Raw genomic sequence first — 12,039 nt, 5'->3', positions numbered from 1 at the left:
ACGAGTTTAAGACCAGCATGGGCTACAATAGTGAGACTTTGTCTCAAGAAACAAAAGAATAGGTGAGGCCCTGAGTTCAAACCCCAGCACCACCAATAAATAAAATAAATAAGTAAATAAGGAACCTCATGTTTAAAGCCTTTATCTATGAAGTTCTACTTCAATCTTTCTTGAGTCAAAAAACCTAAACTATTATTCTGGTTTTAGAGGAAAAGAAATTTCCTGCACTTGGTGAAGTCAACAAATATTCACTAAGTACATGGAAGTGAAACTAAGCAGACCTTTGCCTATTTATGTTATGATTCAGACATTCTATGCATATCAGCATAATAAAATATGTTGTTCATCTTTAATCAAGAAACCAGAGAAAGGACATTCTCATTCTTACTCTCACTCTAGAGATGTCCCACTTCCAGTCTATTGAAAGTGACTTCTAATAAACTTTGCTATTGTTTTCACTATATAAAAAAACAGAAAACCAGAGATCTCATGATTCATTACCAATGGAATCCTCTTAAAATCAAATGGAATCAGTTTTTCTTTTCTTCCTAGGTGCTAGGGATCAAACCCAAGAGGAGGAAGAGGGAGGAGGGAGGGAAGAAGGGGGAAAGGACAGACTAAGACATTGTTATGAAAAAGCAAACTAAAAAATTTTATGAGATGCTTCTCAAATACATGTGTGCATATATTTATAAGTATGTTTAATACAACTATATAAGGCAAAAAGACTAGAGGAGGGAATGGAACATTTACGAAGTGATTTAAGGTAATGTTAATTTAAATACTTCATCCTCCCTCAAAAACTCTAAACTTAGAGTTAAGAGAATCTTTTCTACAGAATCTTAGTGTACAAATTAATATTAATTTCCAACAAATATAGCCAAATATAATACACAGTTCTTAGTTTCCTCCCAATTCAAGGAAATTTTCTGCTTCAATCCAAGTTTCCCTAAAAAAAATGTTCCATTATATACAGAATCTACACCTACTGGCCTCATACACAAAACTATGTCTATAAAAACTGGCAAAGAAAACATTATACAACACCCAGCAATGCTTTCTGCTATTCTTTTCACAACTGGCAAGTCCCTTATATGACAGCATAACCTAGAAAACATAGCATCCCCAATTTTTTTCCCATTAAACACTCACCACATAATTATAACTTCAAAAACACTAACTGCCTCTGGAACCAGGAGCTCAATTAAAATTACCAGTCATAAGCAATTTTCAAGTCAGGAAAACCCTAACTTTTCCATCAGGTGAAACTGCATAATGAAAGGTCACCTTGGCCAAACAAAACTCAAGACCTCTTACTTCTTTAAACAGCTGAAGGTAAATATATTTACCTAGTACAAGAAGTATTTGGGTTTTTACCAACCCAGAAGAACATTTTACTAGCCAATGGTTAGCTATGAAGATTATTTACAAGCAATTTTTTCCTTTTCTTATAATCTTAGAATTTAACATAGTTAAATTAGTTTTAAAAATCAGTAAATACTAGAAGACAAAGTTATCCAAACAAAGCAATGATGTGTTTGTGATGAAAAATATTTGTCATGAAGCTAAACAATAAGCTTATCTGTACAATCATATAGCCTAAAAGACTATAATGTAAACAAAACTACTTGAAATTTACATTATTTCTTAAATCTGTTCCACACAGTTCAGGAAGCACTACTGCAATAGAAATAAAATGTAAAACACATGTCACTTTAAATTTTCTTGTAGCCACATTTTTAAAAAGTCAAAACAGGTGAAATTAATTTTAATGTTTTATTTAACCAAGTATATCCAAATTATTACCATTTCAATACATGAGCAACACTAAAAACGAATTTACCCTTTTTGTATAGTCTTTGAAATCTGTACTCTCAAATTTAAAAGCAACCTCTGACCTGTATTTCCTCCCTCCATTCTACCCCTGCTAATCACTGCTTTATTCTGGATATTTAACTTTTCTTTTTAATTCCACGTATAAGTGAGAACATGCACAATTTTTCTTTCTGTGCCTAGATCAGCATAATGGCCTCCATGTACACACACGTGTGGCAGATGACAGGATCGCTTTGTTTCAACAAAAGGCTGCATATTCCCTTATATCACTCTCACACACGCACAAAGAGTCGTCATCCACCATTCCTTGTCAAATACTTAGGCTGTTTCATCTTGGCTGTTGGACATATTGTGGCAGTGAATGTGGGAGTGCAGACATCCTTTACCAGATGACTTCGTTTCCTTTGGGTGTATGCACAGAGGAGGGAGTGTGGACTCAGTAGTAGTAATATTCTTAATTTCTCTAGGTACCTTCCATACTGTTTTCCATAATGACTGCACCAATCAACATTCCCACCAGCAGTGTAGAAGGGTTTCTTCCATTTTTTGCCACGCCTCTGAAAACATGTATTATTTATCGACTTTTTTTTTGGTGGTGCTAGGGCTTAAACTGAGGACTTCACACTTACTAGGCAGGTGCTCTACCACCTGAGCCATACCTCCAGCCCTATTTCTTGGCTTTTTGATAAAAGCCGTCCTAACAGGTGTAAGGTGATGTCTCATAGTTGTTTTGATTTGCATTTCCTTAATGATTAAGGCTGTTAAGCCCTTTTCAAAATCTGTTGACTGGTTTATATATTCTTTGGAGAAATGTCTAGTAAGGTCCTTTGTTGCTGTTTTGGGGTTTTGTTTTGTTTTGTTTTGGTGGGACTGGGGTTTGAACTCAGGGTTTCATGCTTGCAAAGCAGACACTCTACTGGCTAGAGCCACACCTCCAGTCCATTTGCTCTGGTTATTTTATTTGCCAGAGCTGGCCTCGAACTCAATCCTCCCAATCTCAGCCTCCCAAGTAACTAGGATTATAGGCGTGAGCCACCTGTGCCCAACACTTTGCCCATTTTTAAACCAGATTATTTGCTATTTTACTACTGAGTTGTATGAGTTGTTTATAAATTTTGGATATCAACCCCTTATCAGATATATAACTTGCCAATTATTTTCATGATCTGTCAGTTGCTGTTTCATTTTGTTGATTATTTGCTTTGCTATGCAAAATGCTGTGCTTTCCACAACTGAGGCTAATCACATTTCAAGCATTCATTAGCCACATGTTACTAACTAGCAGTCGGCATACTGAACATGCACACATATAACCAATGCGTGCCAAAATAACTTTCTAATTTTCCAAAGTATACTAGCATAGTAGCATAATCAACATAAGCAAAAGCAAAAGGGAGACATAGGTTTACATGAGTCAAAGCATAAGAAAACTTGTTATGCTAACTGAAAATCTATTATGTGACAGACCATATTTCAAATGCTTTTCAAGCATTACCTTACTTGATTATCTCAGAGGCCACCAGTGTAGGCACAAGTAGTATCTCCACTTCATGTATATGAGAGTGAAGACACAGAGATAGTCACTAAAAATTTAACCCAGGCTGTGCTCTAAACTCTTTACATTTATACTGCAAGGAAAAACTGGCAATGAAACCAAAGGTTGCGGGGAGCGGGAAAAACAAACAAAAAATGTTGTGTTTTTAAAATCAGGTTACAGAAGATGGACATAAAAGATAAGCAATAGAATAATAATACAGAAACTATCTTGGAATTACCAGGTTTTCTGAAGTGAATCATGTCATATAATTCCTTTCTGTGGTTGAACACAGTGGTGTGTATACCTGTAATCCCAGCTACTCAGGAGGTGGAGATTGGGAGGATCATGGTTCACAGCCAACCCAGGCAAAAAATTAGTGAGGCCCCCATCTCAAGAACAAGTCAGGCATGGTAGCATTTTTCTGTGAGCCCAGCTATGAAGGAGGCATAGGAGGGTTGTGGTCTGAGGCTGGCACAGGTAAAAACCCTATCAAAAAAATAACTAAAGTAGAAAAGGGCTGGAGGTATGGCTCAAATGATAGAAACTAGATAGCAAGTGCAAAGCATTGAGTTCAAACCCCACTACCACCCAAAAAAATCCCCAAAACTTTATACAAGATGCTCCAATCTCTAAAATATAAAATTAAATTAGATTTATACTTAATTATAAATAATGCATAATTTTGTTTGCTTTATTTTTTTGGAGGACAGGGTCTCACTATATATCCCAGGATAGCTTCAAACTCTCAATCTTCCTCTCTTAGCCTCCCAAGTCTGGTATTACAGGCATGCACCACTACGTCTGGCTTAGCACAAATATTTTCTTTAACCTTATATTGGTAATATACAGTAAAAGTTATCACCTAGCTTAAATAAAGAATAATCAAAGTATTGTTTCAAGATCATGGATTTTCCAGTAATCTATTAGCTTTAAGAAGTTATACTTTTCTTTTTTGAAACTCCTATTATATCTGGTTTTACTATGCTAATTTTATTATGAACTTTCTAATAGCCTCATTCTCTTATGGAAGAAGGATTATCTTCCTCCAATTCACCTATCGTTCCAAAGAATAAAAAAAGTATGAGAAGATAAAACAGACATTTTTCTGTATTTCAATTGCAAACAAAAAAAGAATATTGTATAATACTGAACGTCACAGCAGATGAGTACGTTAAGCCTCAAGGTTTTAGGTAAAATGAAGGGACAATGCTTACTTCTATGTCATTCTTCTACCTAATGACACAAACACTGAAAATAGTCATTAAAAGTTCAGATGAAATGCTGAACATCTCTTCAGAAGATAACATTCAAAACCTCCTCTATCAAAACAAACAGTTCAGCATTAGAGAAAATTTGTGATCATCGCTTAAACTGTCTGACCCTTTGTGTACTTAAAATCACAAGATATCGAGAGCCTTGACCCACAGTTGAAGGCCATGGCTGTCTGTACACTGACATTTCCAGGGTGTCACTGGAAAGCTTGATCACACCACCTCCGTTACAAAAGAAACCTATTACCATACTGTTTTCCTTAGCCCTCCCACACATTCAGAACTTCACAAAGGTGACCAGATCTAAAAGAGAGTCCTCTTAAATAGAAAGTTCCTTTGCATAAAGGTCTGAGCAGATAATTTAGCAATAGAACAAAAAAGGTATTAAGTGTCAATCTGACACTGTTATAACAAAGAAACATGCTCCAAAAAACATGTTCTCACCATTTGTATTTTGTCTTTGATCAATTTGAACAAATTCATCAATAAATGTTTCATACAGCCTATGAAGTTTATCTCATTTTTATTTTTTCCTTTTCACTGCCTACTAGTTTATGTTAGATACTGGATCTCGTCCTTACATAACATCATGCCATTTTTTTTCTGCTTATGGGAGTTAACAAAACTAGAATCAAAATGACTTCACCATTGGGTGCTTGTGGCTCACACCTGTAATCCTAGCTACTCAGGGAGGCAGAGATCAGGAGGCTCTAGGTAAAACCAGTCCAGGCAAATAGTTCATGAGACCTGATCTCAAAAAAACCCTTTACAAAAAAAGGTTGATGGAATGGCTCACAGTGTAGGCCCTGAGTTCAAACCCCAGTACAAAAAAAAAAGACTTCGCCAATAACTGAGCTGAGTCTTTTTTCTAGGACAGCATAACTCAGAGATCCTCACATAAGAGAATACTATCCATGAAATAATTATTTATACAAAGAATTCCTAAGATTAATGCACAGTTTACTGTCTTTTGCTCTTTTGATCATTTTTAAAACAGATCAAACATTATGAATTTAAGTACAAAACAATAGTTTTTAGGAGATCAATGCCAATAAAGCAATAGAAAAATAACAGGGATACAAATAGAAAAAGAAGTCAAATTATCCCTGTTTGCAGGTGACATAATCCTACATATCAAAGACTTGAAAGACTCCACCAAAATATACTTAGATCTGATTAAAAAACTTTTGGCTAAGTAGCAAGATACAAAATTAACATACAAAAATTTTTAACTTTTTTATATACCAATAATGAACAGGGTGAGAAAGAAACAGAAAAATAATCCCACATACAACAGTCTCAAAAAAATTAAAAATCAAGGCTAAAAATCTGTAGTGTCACCAGAGAAACAGGGAGTTCAAGTCGCATCTGTGTTAAATTATAGTCATAAATATGAATAATCACTATATAGACTTAAAAGATTGTGACTTTAGTGTGACAAAAAACTTACATGCAAAAGTAGCTCTAAGATAACCCACTAATGCTTTATGATTCAAGATAAAAGTCAACACGTATGATTCAAAACAGAACATTTAAAAATAAGTAGGGTTAGAATAGCCATCATTAGCAACACCACCACCAACAGGTGTTGGCGAGGATTCGGGGAAAAAGGAACCCTCTTACACTGTTGGTGGGAATGTAAACTAGTACAACCACTCTGGAAAAAAATTTGGAGGCTTAAAAAGCTAAACATTGATCTACCATTTGATCCAGCAATACCACTCTTGGGGATATACCCAAAAGACTATGACACAGATTACTCCAGAGGCACCTGCACACCCATGTTTATTGCAGCACTATTCACAATAGTCAAGTTATGGAAACAGCCAAGATGCCCCACCACTGACGAATGGATTAAGAAAATGTGGTATCTATACACAATGGAATTTTATGTAGCCATGAAGAAGAACGAAATGCTATCATTCGCTGGTAAATGGATGAAATTGGAGAACATCATTCTGAGTGAGGTTAGCTTGGCCCAAAAGACCAAAAATCCTATGTTCTCCCTCATATGCGGACATTAGATCAAGGGCAAACACAACAAGGGGATTGGACTTTGAGCACATGATAAAAGCGAGAGCACACAAGGGAGGGGTGATGATAGGTAAGACACCTAAAAAACTAGCTAGCATTTGTTGCCCTCAACGCAGAGAAACTAAAGCAGTTACCTTAAAAGCAACTGAGGCCAACAGGAAAAGGGGACCGGGAACTAGAGAAAAGGTTAGATCAAAAAGAATTAACCTAGAAGGTAACACACATGCACAGGAAATCAATGTGAGTCAACGCCCTGTATAGCTATCCTTATCTCTACCAGCAAAAACCCTTGTTCCTTCCTATTATTGCTTATACTCTCTCTTCAACAAAATTAGAGATAAGGGCAAAATAGTTTCTGCTGGGTATCGAGGGGGTGGGGGAGAGGGAAGGGGGGCAGAGGGGGTGGTAAGGGAGGGGGTGGGGGTGGTAAGGGAGGGGGTGGGGGCAGAGGGGAGAAATGACCCAAGCATTGTATGCACATATGAATAATAAAACAATAAAAATTTAAAAATAAATAAATAAATAAAAAGAGCAAACCAGAAAGCTCTATAAAAGACAAAAGATGAAAAAATAAATGAATAAATAAGTAGGGATATAGTTTGATGGTAGCGTGCCTGCCTTAGCAGGCAAGAGGCCCTGGGTTCAACCACCAGCACAGCAAGGAGGAGAAAAAAAAATAAAACTTTGTAGTTGGCTCTTTAAACCACAGAAAATGCCAAAGATAATTACACCCTCACCCTAATTCAACAAAGCAAAAAGTCAACAGAAATGCAATTCAAAGTGAAGGACATACATTCAGACAAGAAGGAAAAGCTCAAAACATAGCACATACTACAGCTCTCAAAAAAAAAAAAAAGAACATATTCAGTGCCCTTACCTGTTTCTGAAATATATGTAACAGGATCCTGCCGTAAAATTTTACCAGGTTTAGAAGACAATGGCAATTTTTCTGAATGCTTTTTGGCATTTTTTACCTGCACTGTCTCCTCTGATTCTGAGTCTGTATGTTAGAGGAAAATAAAACAAAATTTTAAAAAGTATTATAAGATTGTGTGTGTGTTATACTTTTGTTTTAAGAATTCACATCATATAAAAATAAAAATTAATCTGGGTGTGATGGTGGTCATTTTTACTGCAAAATACTCAGGAAAGTGAGGCAGAAGGATCACTTGATTCCAGAGGTTCAAGGTCCATTGGGTAATACAGAAAGACCCAATCTCAAAATAAATAAATAGGTTTAGGGATGTAACTCAATGGGAGAACATTTGCCTAGCATGCAAAGGTCCTGGGTTCAACCCCCAAAACTTTAAAAAATAAAGAAAGAAAAAATTCACACCAGATGGCTTTTCTCCACAAAAGCAAACACTAAAACTTCCTGAATTCTGTCATCACTGTGCCATCATTTTGTGCACTCTAAAAAGCATGCATAGAGACTAGGGTAGAACACTTGCCTATCATGCAGGAGGTCCCAGTTCAATCCCTAGCATTATAAATAAATAAATATATACATAAATAATAAATAGCATGTACAAAAACTCATGTTCCCTATCTTAAAACTATATTCAAAGGAAAGCCTTTAAACTGTGTTCATTCCTTTTTAAATACAACCAAAATGACCAAATCATTTAATCACACACAAAAAAACACATTTTAGATCTTTGCTTTAAAAGTAATATTTTAAGGAACTTTTTCAAATTCAATATCCAATAACATTAACTGGAAGAAAATATAACTTTTTTTTTTTTTTTTAAATATGGGCTAGAGATGTAGTTGAGTGGTAGAGAGCTTGCCTAGCTTGTGCCAGGCTGCAAGTTTGATCCCCAGGACAGCAAAAATATGAAATAAACATACTATATTCAAAGTAAATTTGAGACATGCTACTAACTCTATCCCCATCTAAACAAACTGTAAATACATTAAAGTATCTAGGTTTGATAAGTTCTGCAGTTAAATACAATTGTTTTAAGCTTTCCTTGCATATCCAGCCCTCTTCTCACAGCACCTATTAATGTTGAAAAAAGCTGTGTGTCTCAGAACATCAGACTGGAAAACACTGTTCTAAGGGATATAAAACAACTTCAAAATTTTACCTGAGTCATAGATGATCCTCTTTTTCTTGCTTGATTGTTTCTGTTTGGAGGCATCCTCTTTACAAGAGCTATTTACCTATAAACATCATAGTATAATTAGAACAAAAAGAAGCCTATGCGTCTTTTTTTTCCTTATTAGACTTGGGCTTGTTTCTCAACCAGAGGCAATTTTGTCCTGATGGAGACATCTGTCAATGTCTAGAGATATTTCTGTTGATCACAACTGAGTGGGAGGGAGAGTTACTGATATCTGATAAGTAAACAAGAGATTGCATCAAACATCCTACAATGCATTGGCAGGACAGTCTTTCACAACAAAGTTATCTAGCCCCAAAATGTCAATAATGCTCTTATTAAACTAAATAGGCCAGACAAAAAATGCAACAGGAAGAGAAAGAAAAGAATTACAGAAAAAGCTAAATTATATTCAACTCCACTTTCAAGGCTAACCCACGTGCAACAAAGAATAAAGGATGTCAAATGTTGTAAGGTGCTATACTTTGGATTGGGAATGTTCCCTAGAAGCACATGTGTTAAATAAAAGCTTGATCCCCATGTGGCACTCTTGGGAGGTGGAGGGACCTTTAATAGATAATGCCTATGGGAGGTCTTTAAGTCACTGGTAATGTGCCCTAAAGGAGTCTGTGGGACTCCAACCCCTTGTTCTTTCACCTCTCAGCCATAAGGTGAACAGTTTTACTCTACTACATGATGTGCTATTTCAGCACAGTCCCACAACTATGAGCACAACCAATCATGGAATGGAACCTCCAAACCCATGAGCCAAAATAAACCTTCCTCTTTTATAAATTATCTAAGGTAATTTGTCAGAATCATGGAAAGTCGACTAACACACAAAGCAAGTGCTTTCTAAAAATGAAAGACAAGTTGGGCGCTAGTGGCTCACACCTGTAATCCTAGCCCCACAGAAGGCAGACATGAGGAGGGTTGTGGTTTGAAGCCAGTCATGCAAATAGTTTGCAAGACCCTGTCTGAAAAATACCCAACACAAAACAGGACTAGCAGAGTGGCACAAGTAGCAGAGCACCTGCCTAGCAAGCCTGAGGCCCTGAGTTCAAATCCTAGTACCACCAAAAAAAAAAAACTGATTGTAATCAATCAAAAGGTAAAAATATATGTTATTTCTGCCCATTCTAATAAAACTTCTAAAATATAAGAACAGACGTGGATGTAGCTCAAATCCCTGGAACCTCAAAGATTAGCTAGCTAGCTAGATATATACATACATCGATCAATCAGATAGCTTCCAAGAAAATGGTACAGATAAACCATTAAAACTTATATATGCAACTAGATCAAAGGACAGAGTTAGAGCTAACTGTAACTGAAAAGTGAGAGAAGGTGGAATTCCGGAAGGGAAAGGGCTACATAAAGGGAGTCCCAAATTCTGCCTACAAACTTTATACAAATCTCTTTTTTTCTCCTGTACTAGCTAAGGTTAAACACAATGCAGTTAGCACACTGATACATGCCTATGATCCCAGCACTCAGGAGGCCAAGGCAGAAGGATCATGAGTTCAAGACCAATCTGGGCTAGAAAGCAAGACTCGGCCTCAAAAAGAAAAAGAACTGAGAAAAAGATTTCATCTGATGCCCATCACATGGGAGGCAACTTGAGTTCAGTCAAGTTAACTGTCAGATAAGCTACAAGACTCATACTCTTTGGAAGAAGAAAACAGAATCAACAGTTCCTACACTGTATCATTCATAATGTCCATGATAAATCCAAAATAACTAGACATACAAAAAAAAAAGAAGTGTAACCTGCTGTGGCTAGTTTTATGTGTCAACTTGACTGAACCACAAGGTACCCAGATATTTCGTCAAACATACCTCTAAGTATTTCTGTGAGGTGGTTCTGGACAAGCTTAATAAAGTAAAGCAGATAGATACTTCTTCAATCAGTTGAAGAGCTCAAGAGAACAAAAGGCTCACTCTACCCTGAAAGAAGGAATTTCTCTTGCCTGTCTGCCTTTCAGATAGAACATCAGTTTTTTCCTGCCTTTGAGCTAGAACTGGAACATCACCTCTTCCTGGGTCTCCAGTCTGCCAGGCTGCAGACTCTCAGGCATTCGGACTTGAACTGGAATCACACCATCTTGAGTCTCCCACTTGCCAACTGCAAATCTTGGAACTTATCAGTCTTCAGAATCCCATGAACCAATTCTATGTAATAATCTATTTATGTAGGTACACACACACATATCCTATTGGTTCTTGTTCTCTGGAGACCCCTGCTAATACAGATTTATTAAGTTCTCAGGTAGGAATGAGAATGAGGTTATTGGAAACTAGAAAGAACTGAGTTGTATTCTAGTATTTTGTGAAAGACAGAACTTATGAACAAGGAAATTATTTCTATTTTTTTCTTCCTCTGGTGGTACTGGAGTTTGAACTCAGGGATTCACGTTTATTAGGCAGGTGCTCTACTACTTTTGTCACTCCATCAGCCCTGGTTTTTGTTGGATTTTTTTGAGATAGGGCCTCTCAAACGATTTACCCCTACTGACCTCAAACCACTATCCATCCTCCTGATCTCTGTGTCCTGAGTAGCTAGAATTACAGGTGGGAATCACCAGCACCTGGCTGAAAATTCAGCTCTTCAGTGAGAAATGAAGAGCACCAGAACTGGCAAATATGTAGGTAAAGAGCTTTTCTCCCCCTAACTTCTATAAAGCACATCCATCTGTTAAAATCTAGATGACAATGACGTGAGGACTATTAACATGCAGATGTATTACATGTGACAACAAGGACATAAAGGGTGAAGCATGGTAAATGGATGTGGAGAGCTACATGAAGTGGACATTAGTGCATATGCACCGCTGCAGCCATTGCCTGCAGCTGAACTTCTCTGAGGCCCAAAGTGGACAAGAAACAAAGCAGCTTTCCTACAAAGTCTCTGTAGTCAACATGAGCCTCATACGTTCACCTGAGGACAGAGCCCATGTCTAGGCCAGGTTGGGCTCAAACACTTATTCCTCCTGCCTCATCCTCTTTTGCTTGATGATTACCCACCTTGCACAGCAGCTGGCAAAGTGCACTCCTAAAATGCAGTTTTAACAACTGTAAAAGGTTCTATCTCTATATCAAAAACAAAGAAAGCTAGGCATAGTCACCTGTAATCCCAGCACTTTAAAGGCTAAAGAGGAGAATCATGAGTTTGAGGTCACCCTGGGCTATATAACTAGACCCTGTCTCAAAAAAAAAAAAAAAAAGGAAAACAAGCTATAAATGTAAAAAGCTACAT

General features: G+C 36.9%; 1 protein-coding gene across 4 annotated transcripts in view; it reads right to left on the bottom strand.

Annotated features, from left to right (window-relative positions):
- The window catches only part of Rfc1 (replication factor C subunit 1), an 84,442-nt gene that overhangs the window by 48,499 nt on the left and 23,904 nt on the right, over positions 1-12,039 (bottom strand). For all 4 annotated transcript variants that reach the window (XR_012435830.1, XM_074042446.1, XM_074042447.1 and 1 more), the window contains exons 3-4: positions 8,769-8,844; positions 7,556-7,678 (exon numbers count right to left, since the gene is read on the bottom strand). Coding sequence is in view for 3 of the 4 variants with exons in the window: in XM_074042446.1 (XP_073898547.1) it covers positions 7,556-7,678; positions 8,769-8,844 (199 nt within the window). In the remaining variant the exon portion in view is untranslated. The remainder of the gene's footprint in view (positions 1-7,555; positions 7,679-8,768; positions 8,845-12,039) is intronic.

The sequence above is a fragment of the Castor canadensis genome, chromosome 9 (genome assembly GCF_047511655.1).
Source record: "Castor canadensis chromosome 9, mCasCan1.hap1v2, whole genome shotgun sequence".
Lineage (NCBI taxonomy): Eukaryota > Metazoa > Chordata > Mammalia > Rodentia > Castoridae > Castor > Castor canadensis.
Note: the sequence above shows the minus strand (reverse complement) of the source record. Positions and strands in the feature narration are given on the sequence as shown.